Source organism: Chelonia mydas, chromosome 2, assembly GCF_015237465.2.
Source record: "Chelonia mydas isolate rCheMyd1 chromosome 2, rCheMyd1.pri.v2, whole genome shotgun sequence".
NCBI lineage: Eukaryota > Metazoa > Chordata > Testudines > Cheloniidae > Chelonia > Chelonia mydas.
In genome coordinates, this window is record NC_057850.1 from 150,880,497 (window position 1) to 150,907,081 (window position 26,585).

Here is a 26,585-nt window from a genome sequence, read left to right on the forward strand (position 1 = left end):
GGGCCAGATGGCTACAGGAGAGTAATAGAAGGCAGATATATTAGCCCCAGGTTAAGTTGGTCCCTTTTCCCTGGGTAAGGTTGTCATAAATATAAAGGGAAGAGTAACCACCTTTCTGTATACAATGCAGTAGAGGGCGGGCCCAGGTTCCCCCCATCCCTCCACAACTCCCAATTTCATACCGGAGAAGTTGAACTGGACTGTGGGTTCCACCAGAGGGGAAGGTCTCTGGCCTGTTCCCCAATCCACTAGGTGGATCAGCAGAGATTGCGGGGATTGTTCTTCTTCCTTTCCCCATGCTGGCCAGTGATGAGGCTAACTGAGTGAACGGCAGATTTGAGCCACGAAAGTGGCCAAACAGAGGGCTGCTGTGAACCTCTGAGGTGAGAAAATCCGTCAATAAGCGCAGGACCCACCAAGGCAGAGGAGGAACTTTGTCACAACTGGTGTTAGAAGTGGGATTTGGTGTGCACAGCGTGGCGGAAGGAGGATGTTATTATTTAAAAAAAAAAAGGAGAGGGTTTTTTTTTTTTTTTCCACCACCATGGAGGAGGTAGTGCGAACACTGATACAAGCCACAGCTGCCCAGCAGGAGGCTACCCGTGTCCAGGCAGCCGCCCAACAGGAGGCAGTATGGCTGCAGCAAGAGACTAATCACCAGCTGATGGACCAGGCTGCTCAAGACCATGCTATGTTGAGGGAACTGGTAAATCAAGTGAAGGCCCTTATGGAGATGATGGGATGCGGATCATACGGGCCAGCAATTGCCTGCAGAAAATAACGGGGGAGGATGACATAGAGGCATATCTCCTGGCCTTTGAGAGGACAGCCCTACGGGAAGCCTGGCCTCAAGATCAGTGGTCTGGCATCCTCATCCCATTCCTGCGTAGGGAGGCCCAGAAGGCCTACTATGATCTGCCTGAAGAAGCTGCAGCAGACTACCCCCAGCTGAAAGCAGAGATCCTGGCCAGATCTGGGGTAACGACCGCAATGTGGGCCCAGTGGTATCACGAGTGGAGGTACCAGGAAAACAAAACCTCACGGTCCCAACTGTTTGACCTCATCCATCTCACACGAAAGTGGTTGCAAACTGAGTCCCGAAGTCTGGAGGAGATACTAGAGGTTCTGGTCATCGACTGGTACATGAGAGGACTACCACCAGACCTTCGCGCCTGGGTAAGCCAGAATGAACCCTCCACCTACGATGAGATTGTCGCACCGGTAGAGAGGCGAAGGACGGCGAGGGAGCTGACCCGACCAGTTAAGGAAGAAGCACCCCGGGTTAAACTAGCAGCACCATGCCCTAGAGCTCGGGTGACTGGGCCACCAGGAGAGCCCAGGTGGAAAAATAAAGGGGCTGAAAGCCCACCAGAAGCCATAAGGAGTCAGAGCACTGAGGGGGAAGAGGATCGTGATGTTTGACTGCCCAAACGAAGAGACCTGGGAACTCCTAGGGCTCCATACAGATGTTACGCCTGAGGGGAGTGGGGACACATAGCTGCACAGTGTCCCAATGCTGAGGAGCCTATGCAGTGTAACCTGGGGAACTGGGCAGACCCATGCTCCCTAATCCACCTTGTGGGGGTCTCACTAACCCCACATATGTACACCAGACCAGTGAAGCTAAATGGGGTAGAGACCACGGCACTGGTTGATTTGGGGAGTGCTATCACACTTGTCTCGGGGAAGCTCGTGAAGCGTAGTCAGCTGCTGTGGGCTAAGTGTACGGGGATAACATGCGTACGGGAACAGTTGGTTATTACCCCACCATCACAGTAAAAATCGAGATTCAGGGGAACACTACTGAGGTAGCAGCAGGTGTAGTCCCTAAACTCCCATACCTGGTGCTCATAGGGAGGGACTTCCCAGGGTTTGGAGACTTACTCCCGGGAGGGGAATTGGAGAAGGGGGGAAACCCTGAAGTCAGTGAGGCATCCACAGTAGACTGTCAACCCCTAATCTTCTCTAATATATCCCCAGATTTGTTCTCCACTCCCAGAGAGGGTAGAAAGTCGAAAAGGGAAAGGAGGACAGCTAAGGCCTTGGGAACTCGAATACTGACCCAAAGCCAGAGGGTTGCTCTCATAGGTAGGCGGACCCAAGCAGCTGAGAAGAAGTCCACCCAGGAGGGAGAAGCACCCGAGTCTGACCCACAGCCTAACGCCTCTGAACCAGTAGAGGCAACAGAGACTGACCCCCTAGATCTCGGGCAGATTAGCCCCGGGAGAGGAAATTTTGGACGGGAGAAGGCTGAAGACCCGAGGTACGACAACATTAGGAAGGAGGTGACTGAAATAGATGGGGTCCCCGTGGAAGGAAAAACCCAGGGACCAGGACCCTACTTCATAATGAAGAAGAATCTCTTATACCGGGTTGCACCAGTACAGGGGCAGAAGGTACAGCAGATCATAGTACCTCAAAAACACCAGAATGCTGTATTAAGTCTTGCCCATAGTCATCTTTTGGGGGGGAGGGGCATTTGGGGGTAGAGAAGACCTTGGTACGGGTCCTGCAACGATTCTTCTGGCCCGGAGTACATGAAGAAGTGTGGAGGTACTGTGCATCCTGCCCAGAGTGTCAGCTGCACAGTCCCCGTCCCCACTTGAGGGCACCTTTAGTACCCCCTTCCCATCATAGAAGTCCCCTTCGAGCGAATAGCCATGGACCTAGTGGGACCCCGTGAGAAGACAGCCCAGGGCCACCAATATATACTTGTCGTTCTGGATTATGCTACTCGCTACCCAGAAGCCATCCCCCTGCGGAACATGGCCTCTAAAATGATAGCTAAAGAGTTGGTGGGGATCTTTGCCCGAGTGGGGCTACCAAAGGCGATATTAACAGACTAAGGTACCCCATTTGTTTTGAAGCTAATGAAGGACATCTGTACGCTGCTCCATATCCATACCCTGAGAACTTCAGTCTATCATCCGCAGACTGATGGTCTGGTACAAAGTTTTAACCGAACCCTCAGGCAATGATAAGGAAAGTGCTAAGTTGGGACGGGAAGGATTGGGACACCCTATTACCCTACCTTATGTTTGCAATCCCGGAGGTACCTCAGGCCTCAACTGGGTTTTCCCCCTTTGAGTTCTTATATGGATGCCACCCAAGTGGCATACTAGATATCGCAAAAGAAATCTGGGAAGAGGAACCCAATGAGGGGAGAAATATAATTGACCATGTGTTGCAGATGCAAGAACGGATAGCCCGGGTCACCCCTGTCAAAGTCAGATTCAGGACTCACATAATTTGTCAGACCACTCTGTTTATTAGCAAAGCGCCTTGCTAATGCACCCAGATGTGAGCCCCTCTCTGAGGCCCAAGATAACCTATTTATACAGCTAAGCCAAAGCCAATTTAACATAAGAGACAAAAGAAAGCAGAAACTGACAAATATACATACATATCTTATTTGCATACTAACGTTTACCAATCTCCTAGCTCAGTAGGAGCTCTAAGTTAATTAGTTTGAGGACCCATTGTCTCATACTCCTTAATGTTTCTCTTCCTGACAACTATATTTCAACAAACCCTTCAAGTAGCATTTCTTTAATGAATTATAATTTCAATATAATTCATTCTACTTTCACACCCCTATTGTATGGGAACATTTGGAAAAGGTGCAGGAGGCCCAGCGAACCCATTACAATCGCCAGGCAAAAGTCCAACAGTTCCAACCAGGGGATCGGGTGATGGTGTTGGTACCCACGGCAGAAAGCAAGCTTTTGGCCCAATGGCAGGGGCCCTATGAGGTGGCTGAACCTGTGGGGGAAATAACCTACAAGGTGTGGCAGCCAGAATGCCAGAAACAAGAACAAATTGATCACATTAACCTCTTAAAGCCTTGGCACCAACGAGAGGCGTGTGTAGTGACCCAAGAGACCCCGATCCAGGGAAATAACATGCAGAAGCAGATCAGGATATCCACTGATCTGACACTAAACCAGAAGAAGGAGGTAACTGAGATGATCAACCGATACCAGGACGTGTTTTCAACTAAACCAGGTCGGACTACCGAAGCATATCACCACATTATCACAGACCCTGGGGCAAAGGTAACTTTAAGTCCCTATCGGGTCCCAGCAGCAAAAAGGGGGGAGATCAAGGCGGAGTAAAAAGGATTTTGGAGCTGGGAGTCATTGAAGAGTCCCATAGTCAGTGGTCAAGCTGATTGTGTTGGTGCCCAAACCTGATGACACCACTAGGTTTTGTAATGACTTTTGCCGGCTGAATGAGATATCCAAATTCGATGCATACCCCACACCCCGTATCAAGGAGTTAGTTGACTGCCTGGGCAATGCCCGATTGTTGACCATCCTTGATTTAACAAAGGGATACTGGCAGATTCCCCCTGCCAAAGATGCGAAAGAAAAGACGCCATTCTCTACCCCAGAGGGTCTTTTTCAATATACTGTTCTTCCTTTTGGACTGCATGGGGCACCTGCCACCTTCCAGCGTCTTATGGACAAGCTCCTACAGCCCCATACCAGTTATGCAGCGGAATACCTGGATGATGTGATTATTCACACCTACGACTGGGAAACCCACTTGGAAAAGGTGGAAGCGGTTCTGGACACGCTAAGACAGGCTGGCCTCACAGCCAACCCAGCCAAGTGTGATATAGGGCTAGCCAAGGCTAAATACCTTGGCTACATTGTAGGAAGGGGCATGGTCAAGCCCCAACTAAACAAACTAGAGACTATCCAAAATTGGATCTATTTATTTTAACAAAGAGAAACTTAAGGGGTGACTTGATTACAGTTTATCAGTACCTACACAGGAAACAAATATTTGATAATAGGCTCTTCAATGTAACAGAGAAAGGTATAACAGAATCCAATGGCTGGAAGTTGAAACTAGAAAAATTCAGCCTAGAGACAAGGCATAATTTTTTAATAGTGGGAATAATTAACCATTGGAACAATTTACCAATGGTCGTGGTTGATTCTCCATCACTGACAATTTTTAAATCAAGTTTGGATGTTTTTCTAAAACATATACCCTAGGAATGATTTTGGGGAAGTTGTATGATCTGTGTTATACAGGAGGTCAGACTAGATGATCAGAAAGGTCCCTTCCGGCCTTAGAATCTATGACCTGATCAGAGAATTTTAAACTATGGTTAATATTTCCTCATAAATCAGTCCCTCCATATTGGTAGCCTTTTTTGCTCTTTCCTGAATTCCAAATGATCTATAACTATTTGTTTAGCTGCCCAGAACTAAGTATGCAGAATTCCAGATGCAGTCTCACCAGATTCATGATTCACCTTCCTGGTCTCAAGTATCATGAGAGGTAGTCATGTTAATCAGTGTCAAGGTTCCTTCCCCACTCTGAACTCTAGGGTACAGATGTGGGGACCTACATGAAAGATCCCCTAAGCTTATTCTTCCCAACTTAGGTTAAAGAATTCCTCAAGGTACAAACTTTTCCTTGAACCCTATGCTGCCACCACAAAGCATGTTAAGAGGGAAAGAGCCCACTTGGAGACATCTTCCCCCAAAATATCCCCCCAAGCACTACACCTCCTTTCCTGGGGACGGCTTGATAAAAATCCTCACCAATCTGCATAGGTGAACACAGACCCAAACCCTTGGATCTTAAGAACAATGAAAAAGCAATCAGGTTCTTAAAAGAAGAATTTTAATTAAAGAAAAGGTAAAAGAATCACCGCTGTAAAATCAGGATGGTAAATACCTTACAGGGTAACCAGATTCAAAACATAGAGAATCCCTCTAGGCAAAACCTTAAGTTACAAAAAGACATAAAAACAGGAATATACATTCCATTCAGCACAGCTATTTTACCAGCCATTACACAAAAGGAAATCTAATGCATTTCTAGCTAGATTACTTACTAACTTAAGGAGTTATGAAGAGCATTCCTGATCTGTTCCTGGCAAAAGCATCACCCAGACAGACAGATCCTTTGTTTCCCCTGCCCCCCCCCCCAGCTCTGAAAGTATCTTGTCTCCTCATTGGTCATTTTGGTCAGGTGCCAGCGAGGTTATCTTAGCTTCTTAACCCTTTACAGGTGAAAGGGTTTTGCCTCTGGCCAGGACGGATTTTATAGTTCTGTATACAGAAAGGTGGTTACCCTTCCCTTTATATTTATGACAATCTGTATCCACAAAAACAACAACGAGTCCAGTGGCACCTTAAAGACTAACAGATTTCTTTGGGCATAAGCTTTCATGGGTAAAGAAGTGGACTTTTTACCCATGAAAGCTTATGCCCAAATAAATCCGTTAGTCTTTAAGGTGCCACCAGACTTCTTGTTGTCCTTCTGGTCTATGCAGGAAGTCCTTAATTGCACTGAACTCTTTTCTGCCCGGTTCCGTTGTAAATTCATAAACTAGTTTGCAATGTTCTAGAATGCCACGCAGGTCTCTTTCAACCTTTCTGCTTTCCTATTGTCTTCCTCCCACTGAATATCTATGTTTCATATGTTCTGCCCTGCTGCATTAGTTTGCATTTTTCCTCAGTGTAATCCCATTTGTGCAATTTCCTGATCATGCTCTTTATTTCCTTTGGTATTATTTCTCATTTCTCAGTGAAATATTTCTCATTTTAGTACAGTCTTCCATTTTAACCAATGTGCTATTTAATACCTCTTTCTAATCATCCTTATAAAGGATGTACCTAACACCCACCTCTACATTTTGGTCCAGTTTATACTTAAAAAGAAAAAAAGAGAGTTGTCTTTGCTTATTCCATTTTAAAAAACAGGTTCAGTCTGAGATTCATTTAATTTTTTGCTTTGTCACTATGGGCCTCACAAAAGTCCAAACTGGCTTTCCCCCCGCCCCGAAAATCTTCCAGTAATTAACACCAAGGAGCTTTATAGGTAATAACAACGCTGATATAGACAAGGCATCAGCAGTCAGTGGTGTTTCAGCCATTGCGTTGAATAGACTTCTTCTGAACAGGGTAAAGCCTGGTCTGTGCTAGGAATTTACATCAGTATAGCTACATCTCTCAGGGATATGAAAAATCCACATCCCTGAGATATGTAGCTACACCAACCTAACCTCCAGTATAAATAATGTTAGGTCGACAGTCAACCTGGCTACTGCCTGTCGGTGAGGTGGATTACCTATCAAACTGGGAGGGTGTATCTAATGGGGTCTCACAGGAATCAGCATAGGCGTGTGCAGCACATTTCATTAGGGTGTGCACCCAGGGAATTTTTTTTTTTTAAGGCAAACATTTATTGAATACTCAATCATAAAGGGATAGCTCAGTGGTTTGAGCATTGGCCTACTAAATCCAGGGTTGTGAGTTCAATCCTTGAGGGGGCCATTTAGGGATCTGGGGCAAAAATTAGGGACGGTACTTGGTAGGATGATTTAATTGGGGATTGGTCCTGCTTTGAGCAGGGGGTTGGACTAGATGACCTCCTGAGGTCCCTTCCAACCCTGATATTCCATGACAAAGCCAATTCTTGTTCAGAGTACAAAATCGTGAGTCAAGGCGCTGTTGGGACATTGTACTTAGTTTTTTACATGTGCTAGTTTTGAAAAGGCTCTTTCACATGAACAGCTTGTAACAAGTAATACTGCAAAGCATTGAACAGATTTGTAAAAGGCCTGGAACATGGAAGATTGATCTGATTCCTTTAGCCAATCAAGCCACTCTCTGGTGGTGTTCGTAGTGCTACCTTTAGGAACAGGTCCATCATAACCCCGAAGCAATCCGACTTCAGCTTCCAACTCATCCAAGGACACTTTAAATTTGTTGGCAATGATTCTCATATCGTCCCTGCCAATGTCTAAGCTCAGCAGTTTTCCCATTGCAGTCACAATTTTACAAGTCTCCTGTTCAAATTGCTGGTAATCATTGAGTCTAGGAGTGGGTAAAATGAAGTTATTCTCTCCTGCTCCTCTTTTGTATCAAAGTGATGCTGGGACTCAAACACATCATCAATATGAGTGGACGTTTTTCTCTTCTTAACTGGGGGAATCAATATATCATTCTCTACACCCATTTTCACATTGTCATTGAAAACAGATTGAAAATACTCTGGGCCACTTCTCATCACAGCCAAAGAGTTACGCAAGCTTTTCACCCCTGTCATTGCAGTAAGTAAATTGAGATCTGGAGCTTGAAGAGCCTTACTCACTTTTACCACCATCTGGAAAATAGGGTGCTTCCTGTGAAGGGCAAAGATGAACTTGAATGAATTTAGTTCATGGATAAGGCCCCTGGCTTTTATTTTAGCGTCAGCAAGGCGAGTTGTTTCGATAATCTCTTGTAAAGCTTGTGAAATGATGGAGTAGTTTTGTTTTACAGCAGCCACTGCTTCTGCTCTGCATGCCCATCTTGTGTTTGATAGTGACTTCAAAGTCTTCAACTGGGATCCTACTTCTTGTGAAATCTTCTCCATTACTGTATGTCGCACAGGATTCCCCTCCATGAAGGCATAAAGAGTCTGAATAACACCAAAAAAATCAAAGAGAGTTCTGTTTTGTTTACTTGAAGTGCATGCACCTACTAGGACGAGGTTCAAACAATGCACACAGCAGTGTACACAGAGTATTTCACTGTTTCTTTACATTTCATTTGAACTCCCGCAGCACATCCAGACTGATCGTAGATGCCCCATCAAAACAGACAGACATCACTGATGACCAGTTAATTTTAAGAATGCCAAGGATGTCATTTAGCTGGTCAAAAATAGACTGAGCATCAACTGTTAATAGTCTCTGAACAGTCACAAAATGTTCAACTGGACTATGTTTTTCATTGTCAAAATACCGCACCACAACGGACATCTGTTCATGGTGTTCACAGTCAGTAGTGTCGTTGGCAATTATTGAGACCATTTTTCCATGTGGTGAAGACACAATCTTTTGTTGCACAACGTTATGCAAGGCCACAATTAAATCATTTTGGATGCGATTACTCAGACAGGTAGCGTTTCGAGGAGATTGTTGCACATGTTTTGCCATTACAGGATCATATTTTTGGAGCATATTGACAAGACTTAGAAATAAACCTTTCTCAAAACTGTCAGCTTTTTCATTGTGACCCCTGAATGGTCTCCCACCTTTCGTCAAACACAGAACAATGTTAATCAATCACTCCATTACAGTTTGGTTATGGCACCGTTCTTCTTGTTTAGACAGATAAGTCTGCTTGCTGTCATCCAACAATACATCAATAGGTTTCCCTTCATTAAAACTTGACCATGAAGAACAGCTCAACACATGAGATTTTGACAGTTGGTGGTTTTAAAAACATTTGTTAGCCCTATGCCAGTTTCTGAATCCCTTATCAATAAATGCTGGATCAGTGTGACCTTTGTTTGCTGCATCATTAGAGAAGAAGAAACGGCAGTAAAAGCAAAATGCTGCATCCTTTGATGAGCTATATTTTAACCACCTATACTGCTCATACTAATCGGACTGAAAACTTCTTTGTTTATTCCCTATTTTACTTCTACGAAACATGCTCAATCTAGGCTGATAAGGACCTCTAGATAATCAAGACCGAAGTTCCAATCTATTTTTTGGAATATCACAAACCGGGTCATCAGATGGAATGTTTGATGGCTTTGAATAGGAAATACACTGATCTGAACTAAGAGACAAAGTCTGTTTCTGTTGGTCATTACTCAGTTTATTGCACTCACTGGAACTGGTGGCAGCATTATCTTCATGTAAATTCTTAACCGAGGTATTTGCACTGCTATCAGCACATTCATTATAATTCAGTTTGTCTGCTCCTTTTCTTAACAATGAACTGATCCATATTTTAAAATTAAAAGGGGGTATCATACGATTGAATTAAAACATAAAGCCACAGCCTTGTTATGCTATTTCAGTAGAGTACACGCAACAAAGATTACAAACACTGTAGACACTGCGCTGGGCACACCTGATGCGGCCACTTATGTAGGTCAAATAATTTTCTAGAATAGTAGTCGGAGGAGGAGGGGAGGACCAACGGTAATGCGGCACCGCAGTAGTGGAGACGCATGCTGCAAGCGAACGCAGGCTTTCTATACATTTCTACAACATCTATAGAACACAATTTGGCGCTTATTGCATAATACAACAATCCATACTTTAAAACTAAAAGAACGTATCATGCGATTAAATTAAAATTCAAAGCCACTTTTTTTCAGACATTAGGGCAGGGGTCTCAATCTAAAAATGACCACGAGGGCCACATGAGGACTAGTGCATTGGCCCAAGGGCCGCATCACTGATACCCCCATCACTGCCCCCAGCCCTGCCCCCAGCTCTGCCCCTTCCATGAGGCCCCGCCCCTGCCCTGCCTCTTCCCACCTCTTCCCTGTCCCCCATTCCAACCCCTTCCCTGTATTTTTACGTCTGATTTTGTAAGCAAGTAGTTTTTAAGTGAGGTGAAACATGGGTATGCAAGACAAATCAGCCTCCTGAAAAAGGTACAGTAATCTGGAAAAGTTGAGAGCCACTGGTCTAGCAGGTTCCAGAGAAGCAGCCGTTTAGTCTGTATCCGCAAAAAGAAAAGGAGGACTTGTGGCACCTTACAGTCTAGCAGGCATTACTTGGGCCTGCTGTAGCACAGGGGGAGCTGACCTTCCACTACTTCTTGCCATCCATTCCAGCCCTACATTTCACTGCAGTTTGTGCTACGCCACCATAAACCAGGATTTGTACTGGTGCAGCTTCCCCTCTGCTACAAACAGGCCCAGTATAGGCAGCGCCTGAGTTAGGGCAGCTGCAACTTGCTCCATTTAGACAGGCTCGTGCTTTGGCCGCGCCCCCGGAGAGGAAGCCCCTGGCCCAGTTCCACCTCAGCGGCCCCCGGCACGGCTCCCCGCGCGCGTGGTGCGCTGCCCCCAGCAACTCGCCCCGCCCCCGGCGGGCATTCTGTTACATTTACGCGGACGCTGGGGGGTCGCGAGGCTCAATCTCGGCGCGAGCGGGCGGCGCCATGGAGCTAACGGCCCCGCCGCGGCCCTGGGCCTTCCTCTCGCTGGCGGCCGCGGCGCTGCTGCTGCCGGAGCCGGCGGGTGAGTGACGGGCCCCAGCTTCGCCCGACCCCAGAGAACAGGGAGCGAGGCGGGGCCTCTCTCGAGTGACGTCAGCGCCCGCCTCGCCGGGAGATCCTCGGGCCGCGCTTCCCTGGCTCCGGCCAGCGGCCCCGCCTAGAGGCCAACTGACAGCGGCGTCTCCGCGGGCGGAGGGAGTCCGCGCTGCGCCTGCGCGCCGCACGCTGAAGGCTCAACCGGGCGCACGCGCGGTTCCCTCCCCCGCCAGGGGCCCGCCCGGCCTGGTGCGATTGACAGCGCGAGGAACGTCCCGCGCGCCAGCGGGGCCCGGGGTGCGCGGCTGCCGGTCAGCTGCGTGTCAGTCATCCCAGGCGGTGCGGGGAGGAGGGGGCAGCTGCTGAAAGAGCCCGCTGGGCCTGGCGGCTCCGGCTCCTTCGCCTCGCGTCCCTCCGCAGCGCTGCTCTGGTACAGGAGCGCCGAGGAGCAGCTTCGTGCTCGGTGAATTTTAAAATCGCCGAGTTGCTTAAGGTCCCTTGGCTGCCAGCTGGAAAGGTTGGCGGAGTTTTCCCTCAAATACTGGTCAGACGGGCCGGTGACAGGCTCATGGCTATTCGGTCTTCTGCATTGCGCTCAAGCAGCTTGCCCTCGCATCTGTTGTATACAGGCTCTGCTACCACGGACGTGGTTTCCCTCCTTTGCCACACTCTTAATCAGGGATGCCTGGACCAGGGGGTGCAGTAGCACCCCTTGGCTTGAAGTAGTTATAACAACCCAAATAAATGGTTTCCGCCTTCAGCGCCCTCACTATGCCCCAGCACCCGTCCCCTTAACAGGCCCCAAACTTTGTCATTACTCTTCTCTTTGGTGCTGATCCATTTTTGATTATTCCTCCCCTTCTGCATGAAACAGCTGGTGAACTTTTCTTTTGCCAGACTCCTTTACTTGCTCATGTTAAAAAAACTAGTGGAGACCCACCTGCGGTGCTGCCAACTCAGTTTTATCAAGACTCATGCTACTTGTGTTCTTAAAGGCTCAGCTTCTTGAGTTGTTATTGTATGAAACTCTCAGCTTTCTTTCTTTCTTTCTTTCTTTCTTTTTCAAGGTAAATTTTTAGCCTTCCTGGTTCTCGATAAAAGCTTGAAAATATACAATAAAGATTCAAAACCAGATGGCAAACAGGAAGGACCCAAAATGTGTATTTGGAATATCTCATGATTTTAAACCACTCAGAATTTTTGCACAGCTGGGATTGGGAAGCGGGTCATTTACTTTGGGAAGCATTTGAGTTGGACACATCTTCCTTTCTTTGTTTTTTGTCAAATGTTTGTGTGATTCTGTAATCTATCAACGTCTTTTGACTCAAAATTCTCTTTGGCAGGAAAGCTATTAATTTGCAATCGATTTTACTTGTCATATAATTAAATGTACATGTAGTGCTGTATAAACTTATGTAACCCTTCTGCCAGGTGCAGCCAGCAGCAACCAGGCAGGGTTCAATATCTAGGAGTTCCTTTGCATTGATACAACACAGAACCGGCTTGAGCCCCAACCCAGTAACCTGGGAAATTTACACACCACCTCGGGCACCTCTGAGAGGCAATACTTCCCCTGTCGTAAGCACAGAGTCTGATTGTAGAAAAGAAACTTTTAATAGAAGGAGGGAAGTAACTGCATTAATTTGGGAAAACACTGCAAACAGGGTTCATAATCATAAACCATGAGTAAACGACTCACCCCCAAGTACAGTAACTCCTCACTTAATGTCTTCCAGATTAACATTATTTCATTGTTACGTCACTGATCTATTAGAAAACATGCTCATTTAAAGTTGTGCAATGCTCCCTTCTAATGTTTGGCAGCCGCCTGCTTTGTACACTGCTTGCAGGAAGAGCAGTCTTTTGTCTGGTGAAAAACATTTCCCTGGAACCTAACCTCCCCCCGCATTTACATTAATTCTTATGGGGAAATTGGATTCACTTAAAACCTTATTGCTTAAAGTAGCATTTTTCAGGAACGTAACTACAACATTAAGCGAGGAGTTACTGTAGGTTGGGCAGTGTCTAAGCCAGGTTAAACCAGTCTAGGAATGGCTCTTGATGAGAGTGTGTAGCCTCCTGGCTAGGGATACCTGTCCCCACCCCTCTTATTTTTATAGTTCTCTGCTATTTGAGCCTGTGGGTTAACAAGGTTCTTTCAACTGAGGGTGGCCCCCTCATTTGGGACAGGTTAAGCACAGTCCTGCTTTCCTGTATTCCTACAATAATTACAACATTGGTAACCATATTTCACTACCCCTGCATTCAGTACTAAGGTGATTTGTACCCAACACCAGACAAAGTTGATCACTTGGACACTGCTGTATCTGCTGAATATGTAAGCAAAGCAGGAGCAAACTGTATTTACATAAATACACCCAAGTGATTTCCCCTCCCAGCTAGCTGTTAGGGAAGCATTCATTCAGCCCCTGCTTACACTTATAATAAAACTTAATAGTAAGAAAAATTGTTGTATACTTTGATACCATATAGATAACCATTTGACTGAAAACATTAGCGAAGCATGCTTTCTGCTGCAGCATACTCAAAGAACTTCATAGTCATATATTTGACTAGTCTATCCACTAAACAAAATTCATATCTCCCCCAACCCCCAAACTAAAAGTATGGTTAAATTAAACTCAGCAGTGCTTCAGTTATGTTTAGTGGGCTATGATGTGGGCTTTATGCATGATACTCTGGGTTTCATGTCTTAAATTTTCATCCTTGCTTAGTGATCAAAATGTGGAAATCATTTATCCTTGTTGTTCACAAGTAAATAGATGGACCGATGACTGCATGATATATTGTTTGCATTCTCCAGTAACATTGGCTGTTGGTTCAAATGTTTTCCTCTATCCTTGCTATTCAGACCTTTGTCAATCTGGTTAAAGCATAATTTGAATACTTTAGAATTATTTTGTTTTCATTTTAAAGTTCCAGAGAAGATTAGCTTTAAAGACTTTGTGAGTGTCTATCTCAAGCAAGCAGATAGGGGAAGTACTGTAAATCTTGAAAGACAGTTGGAATTCTAGGTTAGAAATTAGACCACTGTAATTTTAAAACTGGAAACATTCAGACTTCACTGACACTGGACTTTTCCAATACCATCATTCATTTAAAAAAAATAAAAAATCTAACATCTACAGTTAACTCAGAAGATGACTTCTGAACTTGGTTATTGCACTACAATATTGTTTGTCTTATAAGCCTTGGCCTTGGAAAAATCTGCAATTGAAAACAAAATTTGATAGCTGGCCTTTGTCACAGTTCAGAGAAACTGCACCTGTATCCCCCTTCTATCATCCAGCAAGGGCACCCACTCTTAGGCTTTCAGCTCCCCAGCCATCACCTCTCTTGGGTGGAGACTCATGTCTCCCTACTGATCAGGATATTTCCAGGCTGCTGAGCTCCCCGACTACACTATGAATCCCCCAATAATACAGATTCTTACAGTAAGCATGCTTTGCCTTCTCTTCAGAGGCTATAAACAGAGTAATTACATACAGTTAAGATACCGCACAGCTCTTCCTAAGCAAGCACATTTATTCTTAAGGTGAAAGGCTTACAGAGAAAACAAAAGAACCTGCATGCAGGCTTATAAGCTTACCCCCTGACTCCAACAAGAACTCTGGCAGATGAACAGTCCCTCAAACCCCACCAAAGGGTTTTTCTGTGGTCACAAGTTCATAACACCTGTTAGATAAGAACTATCACCCCCAGGAATCTGTGAGACACTCTTTGATCCAGTTTGGTCATCTGGTCGGGTCCTCATGTAACTGCAGAAATTAGGTTCCTCCTCAGGCTGCAGCTGTAAAAGGATGGCTCTGGTGGTGGAAAGTTGCCTTCCCCTTCCAAGTATTTCCTAGGAATCCCACTTAACATTGTTTGTCTAGCACATTGTTTCAAAAAGTCCTTTGATGCTCATAACACTTGCAGTGTTTAAACTAGCACTATGTAGAAAAAAGGAGGTCGACTTTGCCTCTGTGTCGTTCTGGGTGGTGGTGTTAGTGCATCAATGAAATGAGGCACTTACAGCAGCAGGAGACAAATTTAGGTTTGGGTGCATCCAAAACTGACAAAATGAGTCAACTTAGGTTGACCTAACTTGATAGTGTAGACCAGTCTGAAGAGTCTAAATAGAAGAATAGAATTGTTCTTAGAAGCAGAAACTAACCAGTCACCTCATGCATGGTAGGATCCAAATAAAGATTTATTACTAATTCATAGATTAGCATTGCAGGCTACTTCAGGTTTGAAGATTGTTCTCTACAGAAATAACTGCTAGACAGATGATTTTAAAATAACAGTTTAAAATATAAGTAGGTTTTTGTTTAGGGGCTGTGAAAAGTCTGAAGTATTACCTGCCATGCACTGCATCCTGATTATAATGAGTGGAGCTTTTACTGTACCAAAACATCATTGCAATAAATAGAGATCTTTCTATGAATCATGATCTTATCTAAAATTTGTAGAATTATCAAAAAATATGTAAATGTTTACAATTAAGTATATTAGTAAGGAATACCTTTATTAGTTAATGTTTCATCTCGTATGGAAGAAAACAAGATTTATGTGCGTCCCAACCATCAGGGAATAAACCAGTTTTGAAGTCTTAGTTGAGGTTCTGAATGACCTCCCCTTAACACCAGCACCTACCTGCCCATTTGGTCACCGCCTAGAGCATTTTTACCAAGCTTGGGAGCATATTAACAAGACTGTTGGGTTTTAGAAATAGTTCAATCAGGCTATTCCATGCCTTTTATTTTTTGCCCCCCTACTCTACCCACCTCCCCGTCTTGGGTCCGTTCTCATGAGCACCTTATAAGACTGGAAGTAGATCGTCTACCACAGCTAGATGCTGTGGAACCTGTACCAACACAATACAGAGGGAAGGGTTTTTATTCCCACTATTTCCTAACCCAGAAGAAAAGTGGTGGATGGCGACCGATAGTAGACATTTGAAAACTCAACAAATTCATGTGCTCCCAAAAATTCAAGATGGTTACCTTAGGCACAATAATCCCAGCGCTGGAACAGGGGGACAGGTTTTCAGCCATCGACCTACAAGATGCATATTTTCACATCTCAATACATCTGGCTCACAAACGATTCCTCCGATTCACAGTGGGACACGACCGCTTCCAATACAGAGTGCTCCCATTGGGACTGTCCACAGCACTGAGGGTGTTCTCCAAAACCCTTGCAGTAGTCGCAGCTCACCTGCGCAAACAAGGGATCATATTTTTCCCATACCTAGATGATTGCCTTACCAAAGGACACTCATACACAGAGACAGAAACAATCACACAATAGACCATCAATCTCTTCCAAAGACTGGGGTTGCAAATAAACTTTCAGAAGTCACATTGATACCCACAGAACAACTAGAATTCATCAGGACACTTCAGGACTCAACTCAAGCCGGAGCCCTAGCCAACAAACATCTCATAGATGTCAGTTACATCTGTCCATGAATCGAGGCACGGATGTGCCTACAATTACTAGGACACATGGCTGCCACCATGTTCGTGGCAAAATACATCAGATTACACATGCGGTGTCTTCAGGGCTGGCTGCGTTCAGTATACAAACCCACCAAACAGCCTCAACATGGTGGTAACACCACCGACCAAGGTTTTAGCAATGGTGGACAAGACCAGAGAACGTCTGCATAGGGGTTCCCTTTCACCACAGATCTCCTTCAGTCATGATCACAACAGATGCCTCCCTACGGGGCTAGGGGGCACACCTGGACCACCACACGACACAAGGCAGATGGTCAACATCGGAAGCATGCCTTCATGTAAACCTACTAGAACTCAGAGCAGTAAGATACGCCTGTCTTCACTTCCTACCACTTATAAGAAACGAATCAATTCGAGTGATGACAGACAATGTCACATGTATATTCTATATCAACAGACAAGGGAGGGCATGATCCCACTCCCCATGCACCGAAGCCGTGAGACTATGGAACTGGTGTATCCAACACCACATCAACATCTCAACTTCTTACCTACCAGGATGCCAAAACACCACCGCCGACACATTAAGCAGATAGCTCTCACAAGAGCACGAATGGGAACTGAACCCTACAGTCTTACAACAGATATTCTATCAATGGGGGTTCCCATCTATCGATTTATGTGCCACAGCACAGAACCACAATTTTGTTCCAGGGGTGGGACTTGGTCCCCTATCCCTGGGGGACACTTTCCTAATCTAGTGGGACTAGTATGCATTCCTACCGATCCCACTACTACACAGAGTCCTATGCAAGACCAGGGATGACAAAGCTAAGATCATCTTGATTGCTCCAGCGTGGCCCAGACAGACCCGGTACCCTTACCTGCTGCGTATGTCAGTTTGCCCTCCATGAACTCTTCCAATGAGACCAGACCTACTGTCACAGTCCGATGGTCAGATCCTCCATCCACAATTGGAGAAGCGCCATCTGAAAGCGTGGCTCCTCCATGGTTCCAATTACACGAGTTAACCTGTTCGGAGCAGGTTAAACACGTGTTTTTGAACAGCAGATGTGAGTCCATGTGCAATACTTACCTACAAAAGTGGAAACGTTTTTCCACATGATGCCTACATAAACGACTTACTCCCTGCACTACGCCACTTCCAGAGATGCTAGACTACCTTGTGGAACTAAAGAACTCAGGTTTATCATTAAGCTCTATCAAAGCACATCTCATGGCGATTAACACCTTCCATGACAAAATCGACATTTACACATCCAACTACAAAACACTTCCTTGCAGGACTTCAGAAGCTTTACCCTGAAGTACACCCTCCCACTCCCATGTGGGTTCTGAACTTAGTCCTCAGGGCACTCATGAGACCATCCCTTCAAACTCCTAACTACCTGCTCCTTACTATACGTGTCAATGAAGGTAGCATTCCTCGTTGCCATCACATTGGCTAGAAGGGTAAGCGAGATTAGCGCACTGATGGCCAATCCACCCTACATGATCCTTTTCAAGGATAAGGTAACATTGTGACCTTACCCTAAATTCCTTCCGAAAGTGGCATCCACCTTCCACATCAACCAGCCTATACACCTCCCTATGCTCTACCCTAAATCACATAAATCCTCACAGGAGGCTTCATTACACACCCTTGATGTTAGGAGGGCCATAGCCTTCTACTGAGAACAAAACTTTTCGTAAATCCCCAAGACTGTTCATTTTGACAACCAAATGATCCAGGGTACTGCGATATCCAAGCAACGACTTTCCAAGTGGATATCGGATGGTATCTAATCATGCTATCAAACCCATGACATAGAACCTCCTCCTGGGATCAGGTCCCATTCTACTCGTGCCATGGCAACACATCATACCCATTCCAGACATTTGCAAAGCCACCACATGGGCATCAGAACATACTTTGTCCAAGCACTATGCCAGGGTGGATGCCATATTAGACCTTACTGTCCTTTCTGCTGCTACTATGCACACAACTCCAAAGCCTCCCCCCAACCATAGTGGGTACTGCTCTACATTCACCTGAAGTGGAGCACCCACAGGGACAGCACTCTAAGAAGAAGAGAGGGTTACTCACCTTGTGCAATAACTGAGGTTCTTCAAGATGTGTGTCCCTGTGGGTGCTCCACTACCCAACCCCCTCCCCTCTACTTTGGAGTTCGACACGTGGACTCTACGGTAGAGAAGGAACCGAGGGGGTTGGGCTGTGCGTGCTCTGAAGAGACTCCAGTGGCGCCACTAGACAGTTGCTGCTCATGTGCAACCTGACTAGGCGCTGTTACCGAAAATCTCTGATCAACAGCGCTGGGACGCACTGTCACCTGAAGTGGAGCACCCACAGGACACACGTCTCAAAGAACCTCAGTTACTGCACAAGGTTAGTAACCCTTTCTTACATAGATTCTATTTGAATCTTATTGTAAAAATAGTTAAATATGAAACTAACATGAGGCATCTGGTTCTGATCTCACTTAAAAGCAGGGCTTCTGATTTTCAGTTTTAACCAATAAGCACTGATAAAACACCCCGATAACAAAAAAATAAAATTAGTGTTTATCCACTAAACTCTGGAAAAACACCAGAAATGGTTACTTGCATCTAAGGGTCTGTCTACACAGATCAATAATGCAGACTATAGGGATGTGATTTCTAAAGTGCGCTAACTTGTTGCGCATTAATTGGTCCATGTAGATCTGCTGGTGCTTACCAAAGATTCCCTAATGCATTTTAATGTAGTGCTGTTTGAAGCAGCATTATGTTAAAGCACACTAGAGAACATTACAAAGAGACTACTCATTACGGTATATACAAAGAGGAAAGCCTTGAAAAAACCTGATTTTTGACATCTTAACCCTCAAAAATTGCAAAACATAAATACTGAAAAAATGAAATAAATAAGCCCCCCAAAACAGAAATCCTGTTTACAATGAAGTAACTACTATTGACTTCAATAGAGTTACTGTTAGTGTATATTGGAGCAAGTGAAATCAGAATCAGGTTTCAAGAGGCATCCGAATCAGCTACAGTGGAACACTGTAAATGTTCCCATTATTATTATTTGTATTAATGTAGCAACTAGGAGTCCTAGTTAGGGACCAGAACCCCACAGAGCTGGGTGCTGTACCACTGCAATTCAGTTACAACTCCATTTAAGAGGGCTGAGTGGGCAGCGATACTCAGAGAAAGGGCACATGATATAGATGTTAGAACAACATGAAACTTTGAACATTTACAAATCTGGAAATAGGTGGCTTTTAAGATTTGGATGTTATTGATTTCAGGCTGGTAAAAAGAGAAAATATAGGGCCTGGTTCTCCACTCTGTTATACTATTTTTACATTGATGTAAGTTACACTGGCAAAAAAAAAAAAGCAATGGTATTGGAGAATTAGGGCATCTTCATTGGTTTGAGTTCTCTCTCTCTCTCTTTTTGGTTGCATTCCCACTTACTGAGGCTAACCAAGAATGACTTACTTTTTGGTGTACCATGAGAAAGGGGTGGAGATACATATCATGACTAACATTTGCCATTAAATTGAACCTAGGGTCCTTGTTGGTATGTATGGGTGAGCGTAATTTTTATAACTTCTTCGACTTAGCGGCTGTGAATCACCAAGGAATGTTTATCCCTCTGTGTTACTGCGACTTGTCTTTAATATATAACTTTCCAGGATTCTTTAATTATTCTGTCTTTTCTCTTATAGCATTTTCTTATTAAACCCCCCTCCTTTTATTTGTAGTGTTTGCACCATTTTACATATAACACAGAACCCCAGGCTGCCCCTGTGTTGATGATTAAATCACTATATTTGTTGGAGTTTGTATAACACTTTGAAGATTAAAATTATGTATTTTTAATATATAAATAGTTATGTCTAGCAATGCATGGATTATTTCCTCTTCATATAAGTTCTCACTGATATATATAACATTTTTATAACTAGAATTGCCAGGATGTTAGAGAGTATAAGTTTTTTCAGTTTCTTATTAACTTACTTTAACATCTAAAATATTAAGATATCTTTTTAACTGTGAATGCACATTGTCCTCTATTGTAAAGAACTGGAACATCTGGTTGCATGGGAGTTTGCTTTGTCAGGAATCAATTCTTGTAACCAGAAAGCTATTTTAAAACTACATTTAATTTAGGTCATGTATTTAACTTGTTCAGTATTGTGGATGTTAGTGTGTTTAACTGTATTAGACTATTACATTCTTAAGTCATCTTATTTAATTTAAAAGGACCCAACATAACTTCAAAGATTCCTCATGCACAAACTGGATGGTGGTGTATTTGATTAACATGCTGCTGTTGCTAGAATTGAACTTTCAAGTGCTGAAATATTGAGTTGAAATCAAGAGGAGCTGAAACACTAGAATTTCTTTGTTCTCTTAAGTAACTGTAAACATTTAATTGCTTTAAGTACTGTAGCTGATTTACACAGCATTACCTGGCTAATTTTTAGTTTGGCTAGGTGATCTGCTCCTTTCTTCCAGATTTGTAATGTGTACTTATATGGAATTGTATTTTCCAGACCACCCCTCTGAAAAATGACAAAAATTTACTTTATAGCTATATTTTACAAGGATATTAATTATAGGCTGAGCATTCTGCACATTCTTTATCATACTAATATGGATCATGATGACTACTTTTCCTTTTCCTGCCAGATGTTGACTCAGATATACTGTTTACAAGCTCAGTGCCAGGTGGTGCTGACAGATAAAAGACTATATGGTTTTCAGTGCTATATTCTTTAGTATGTAGTTCCCACAGTTCAGCTACCTGCCTTTTCTTATGCCTGCCACACAGTTATGTCTTGGAGGCTGAAACCTGTTTCACATTGTCCAGATAATGCATTCTATTTTTCTCTGAAATTCGAATATCGTAAGTATGATTACAGTACTATAGCAAACTACATTTAGACAATGAAGATATTGATGGTGAAATACATTGACTAAAGAAATAAAAAGAATGAAAAATGAAAGAAAAATGATGATGAGCATCTGCTACAGAGCACTAGGAGCGGAAGAGAGCACATTTGACAAATTCCTGGTCTTGAATGATTTGGTCTCCTTTTAGGTGTGATAAGATGAAGTATGAAAACCCAACAGTGTGGAAGAAGGCTGGGCAATTTGTGATGCTATTAGGAAAAACACTATAACTGTAAAAAATTACACAACAAATAAGCAGCCAATGTGACTTTGAGGGTACTCAAAGATTTGAGGTTAGAAAACAAACTTTTGCTGTATTTAGAAAAGAAGAAAAATAACGAAACATCAATATAGAAGGAATAAGAAAGGGGCAGCAAAAAAACAGAATAAGTTACCACTAGCACATAGATCTTAAGCAACTTAAGAATGGTTTTTCTAAATGTATTTGGTGCTCTAAGAACATCCCCTGGCAGAGAGTATTAGTGTCAGAGAGTCTTAAGAAATCTTATACTCAATATTAATTCAAACCAATGAGGATACAATCAATGTTGCATGGATTAAAAATGACTGACAGATGTAAATGAAGGCAACATACTGAATTGGGGAAAAAATTCGCTAAAGCTTCATTAAGGGCCCAAGTCTACTCCCATTGAAGTCAATGAGAGATTTAGGAGAAATGGCATATTAATGAAATTCACAGAAAGAACTAAATACAAAGAAATTGCAAACATGAGGATCAGTGGAGGTAGAAAAGTAGCTTAGAGCCACCTTTGTCTCCCCACATTCTGGCACAACCACACCAAGAATACATTTGACACAGTCAAGAAATTAGCCCACTGTAATTTACATAGGTCTAATGCCTCTAGGCATTGCCTCTTGGGGAGAGTGCTTCCTCCTCCTCCTTCCCAGCATGGCTTTGTCTTTGCAAAGGCCTGAGCTCACAATGCTGGTCCTTAAGTACTAGGGTAACCTTCTTTATCTATCTAGGTTATCTCAGTATCTACAGTATTCCCTTCTACTTTTCAATACTTATTCTAAGGAATATCTTTAATACTGAACGTTTTTTTAATTATCTAAGACAACTGGCAAACTTTAAAGGGCCACTATACTACATATTCAAAGTACTGTAGAAGAATTAATTCATAGTAATAGATTTTTCAATTGTACTAGTGTAGTAGATCAAGCTTTTAATACAAATAAGAAGTGAGGCTGAAATGATTTTTACTGAGACCATATAATAGCTCTACTATGGTTAGCAAGGATTAGCACCAGCTAGAGTGTTGTTCATTGGCAGAGTTGAACTATAGTGTCACTATAGGGTATAAAACTTAAGAAGCGTTTATATTGCTTCTCTAGTAAACAATTCTGTTCAGTTAGCAGTGACTCCATAGCTGAGGGTGTACTGAGATTTGCATTAAATGTAAGATAGCAATCCCTGGATTGCACATGTATAAATGATTGAATTTAATCTCCATATTTTACACTCTAACTATTTCTATTTGCATTTTTCTCTAATATTGCATTTTCTATAATTATTTTTCTAAAAAATGTAACTTTAGCAGAGGAAACACTTTAAAATGCTCCCCTTTTGAAATTTGGCCCTGAGTCGCTTTTGTTCAGTCTCTTGTACCTAAAGAACCAAAGTTATCGCATACTCCAAGCTTCAATCACATACACATTCTAATCAGACAGAAGCAACTTTCCATGTATTTATATATAACCAATAACATTTACTACCATAGTTTCACTTCCTAGTTTAGCTCTACAAAGAGTTAAGTGACATATCCATTTTCTAATGCTGCTAGCTAACCTCCTGGCTTCAAGCTCCACGGTGGACTGAAGTTTTGTTTCAGAGTGCTAGAAAGCAATTAAAAATGTAAAAACGTAAAACTTCATCTTATGTAACATACAGTGGAGTACAAATGCAAAATTATGCTATTTCAGTGTTACAGATCCCTGGGTATTTGAGAGCACAACTGCCTTTACTTTATTTGTAATTGTTTACATTTTTATTTGTTTTGTAATACTGTTTTTTTTTCTGTCTATTGATCTAGCTGGAAGTCCTTGCTTTTTGGACAAGACTCGCCTTATAAAGAAAGGAGCTGCACGCTTGAAGCGAGAAAATATAGACAGAATTCACGACTCAGTGGCCTTTTTTGAAACTGGTGGAGTCACATCTATTCCAGATGCTCCACAAATTTCTCATCAAATACTTGGAATAGAAGGATCAACTAGTAAGCCAATAATACTGAGAGAAACCTGATTATTCATTTATACTAATCAGTGTTCCAAAAATTCATAGAAATTGTTAATCTAGGGTGTTTTTGTTTTGATCTTTTCCCCTCACATTGCTTATTCCCTAACACTGGGTGATAATTCTAGTCCTAGATTCACCTCTCTCAAACAGGCTGGATGGACAGCATTAGAAACCAAAACTCTTTTTGTGCCTACACAAAACAAGAATGGGAATTTTGCCATTGTCTTCAGTGGGGTCAGTATTTCACACTCAGAGCCTCTATGAAGTAGTGAGTTCTTTGCCACTGGGCCACAGGGCCAATCCTTGTCTATATTCATTTTTATGTCAGTCTGTCTACTCTTGTATCTAATTATATTCTAACTTTTTTTCTGTTTTAGTTCCAGTGTATGTTCTCATTAATTCCAAAGACTTAATTCTTAAGTGTTTGACTCAAAAGCTGTTAAAGCAGAGAATCATTGATCCAAAATATCAGTGGGTTGGTCCCATAGGACTGATAACCAAAGGTAATTATATTTTTAATATTTGCAGCCAATTTACACCTTCTAGTTTGACTTTTGCACTGAGCTGAACTGTAATAGAATATGCAAACGAGTAGTTTGGATAAATGTATTGCGTTTGATTGGAATCATAAATGGATTCTGAGGAAAAATAACCAATCAGGAGTAATATAAGTAGAGAGTAATCTAAACAGTTTGAAGGGTATATTTGGTAAAATTCTAAGGCTGAAATTATTGGTATAAAAAGAAGAAAAAGTTTTATTTTAAAGAAATATTCATCTATGGGGCAAATGTGGATCCACATCCATTTAAGATTGTATAGTTTGAGCTGCTGCCAGCAACGCAGATAAATCAGCTCTCTAAAGTTATGGGTACATAACTGGCTGAAAAGGGAAACTGCTTAAAAGATTTTGGTCATCTTCCCTTTGCAGTTAGGCTCCATGTTTTACTTCTGGGGGAATTCTGGCCCAAAAAATTAAAAATTTGGTGCACAATATTTTAAAATTCTGCAAAATTCTGCATATTTTATTTGTCAAAATAACACAATATAATCACACCAGTTTCATTTATTTTTGGTCATTTATTTCAAAATACCAGTCAGCAAATATGTCTGTAACAATACAGACAACAAAAAAGATTCAGGAAATGTTTTTTGACAAATAGTTTCCTTACTAGGCATATTAAGACAGAACTCTGAGTAATAATTCATTTAGACTAGAATACAGAACTGTATTTCCCATACCCTTCAGAAGCAGTGCAAAGGCTTGGGGAAGTTGGGGTAATGGAGGAACTGAGGGAGAGAGAAATAAATTGCTGGGAAGGAGCTGGGTGTGAACTTGGAGGGTTGTTGGGTATGGGTGGGAAAAGTATGGAACAGGCTTTTTTGGGAGATGGGGAGGGATTGTTAGGGAGCTTCCCCCATGCAGACCCTGGCTGACCTTTAGCCTCTCCCATTCAGTCAGGCACGTCTGCCCCATCCCCATGTGTTCCTGCACCTCCATGTGTCCTTGCACCCCTTGTCCACATGTGTTCCTCCACCCCACTCAGACACCCACTCCTCCCATCGCCATGTGGCCCTGTACCCCCACCCCGATCTCTATGTGTATCTGTGCCCCCACCCAGCGTGCTCTGTCCCTATGTAGCTCTGCATCCCCTCCCCAATCACCGTGTGGCCCTGTGCCTCCACTCCCATTCAGCTTCTGCCCCAATCTGTCCTCCCCCACTAGCCCTTATGAGCTCTTGCCTGACCCCCCAGTACCCCACACTGTTTGTCTCCCCATAGCCTCTGTCTCCTGATCTGGCCTGACAGGTGCTGCAAAGAAGGCAGGCTCTTTCTCTTCCCTAGATGCAGGGAACTGCTGCTTTGTTCTAGCACCACATCGCCCTCTGGTGGGCAAAAGGTGGAACTTCAGCAACATTTCAGCAGAAACTTTTTTCTGCACAACAAATTAAAGATATGCACACCTCATTAATTATGCATGCACTCAGTAGCACAGAATTTCCCCAGGAGTAATGTTTAGACAACTTGACATAGAAGGAAGTTGACTGTTTGTAAATTGTGTCCTTGTGTTTGCAGTGCTCTGTATGTAGGAGTTCTTAAAGAAACTGACTAGAACATCTATCTTATTTGGAGGGAGGAAGTAAAGGAGAGAAGATGCTTTAAATGTGGGAGAAAGACATAAAATATGAACGTGGAAGTGCTAGAAACAATGCAAAAAAAAAGAGAACAAAAGAAAAGAAAAGGAAAACTGGGAAAAGAAAGGCAAAAAGAGAGCAGCCAAATAGGGACCAAAATGAGATGATGAAGAGATGATGTGAGAAGAGAAAAAGGAAGGCTTTATTTTTTTTTATTGAACTCCCAAAACCTCTTCCCTATCCATCTTGACTGGGCTCACTGTTTTCATTAAACTGAATTTTCAAATATAAGACTACATCAATTTTGGGAGCTTCAGGCTTGCTTTTCACCCAGAGCCCAATAAGTAAACAGCAGTGTATGTATGATCTTTTTTAATAAAGCCTAGAGACACCTGTACAGAGTTCGAATCTAGGATTGTATTGGAATGATGATTTTGATTTAGTATTTCCTGTATTTCTGCTATTTTTAGCATTTGATGTTCATATGTACAGTCTTAAGAAAATCTAAGGAAGATTATTATTCTTGCTGAGTGGAGGGGTAATTGTAATTTGTAATTATGATTCGTAGATTGTGTCTACAAATTTAGGGTCATATAATCACCTGTCCAAATAAACACTTTCATTAATTTCAATGGGAGTTTTAAAAAAGTTCAATATATTCCTCAAGTATAATAAGGCCCCCAGAGTACTTATCACTTCCCCATGGAAAATCCCTGTGTGGAGGAAAAGTCTGAAAAAAAATTCGAAG

At 43.0% G+C, this 26,585-nt stretch overlaps 1 protein-coding gene across 7 annotated transcripts in view; it reads left to right on the plus strand.

The window, feature by feature from the left end:
- The first annotated feature begins 5,637 nt into the window (after positions 1–5,637).
- The window catches only part of LOC119565343 (zona pellucida-binding protein 1), a 49,825-nt gene continuing 28,877 nt past the window's right edge, over positions 5,638–26,585 (plus strand). For 6 of the 7 annotated variants that reach the window (XM_043540347.1, XM_043540348.1, XM_043540342.1 and 3 more), the window contains exons 1-3: positions 5,638–11,001; positions 23,503–23,682; positions 24,083–24,208. In XM_043540347.1, coding sequence (XP_043396282.1) covers positions 10,923–11,001; positions 23,503–23,682; positions 24,083–24,208 — 385 coding nt within the window. In that variant the 5' untranslated portion in view covers positions 5,638–10,922. The remainder of the gene's footprint in view (positions 11,002–23,502; positions 23,683–24,082; positions 24,209–26,585) is intronic. The other variant, XM_043540344.1, reaches the window with a different exon arrangement.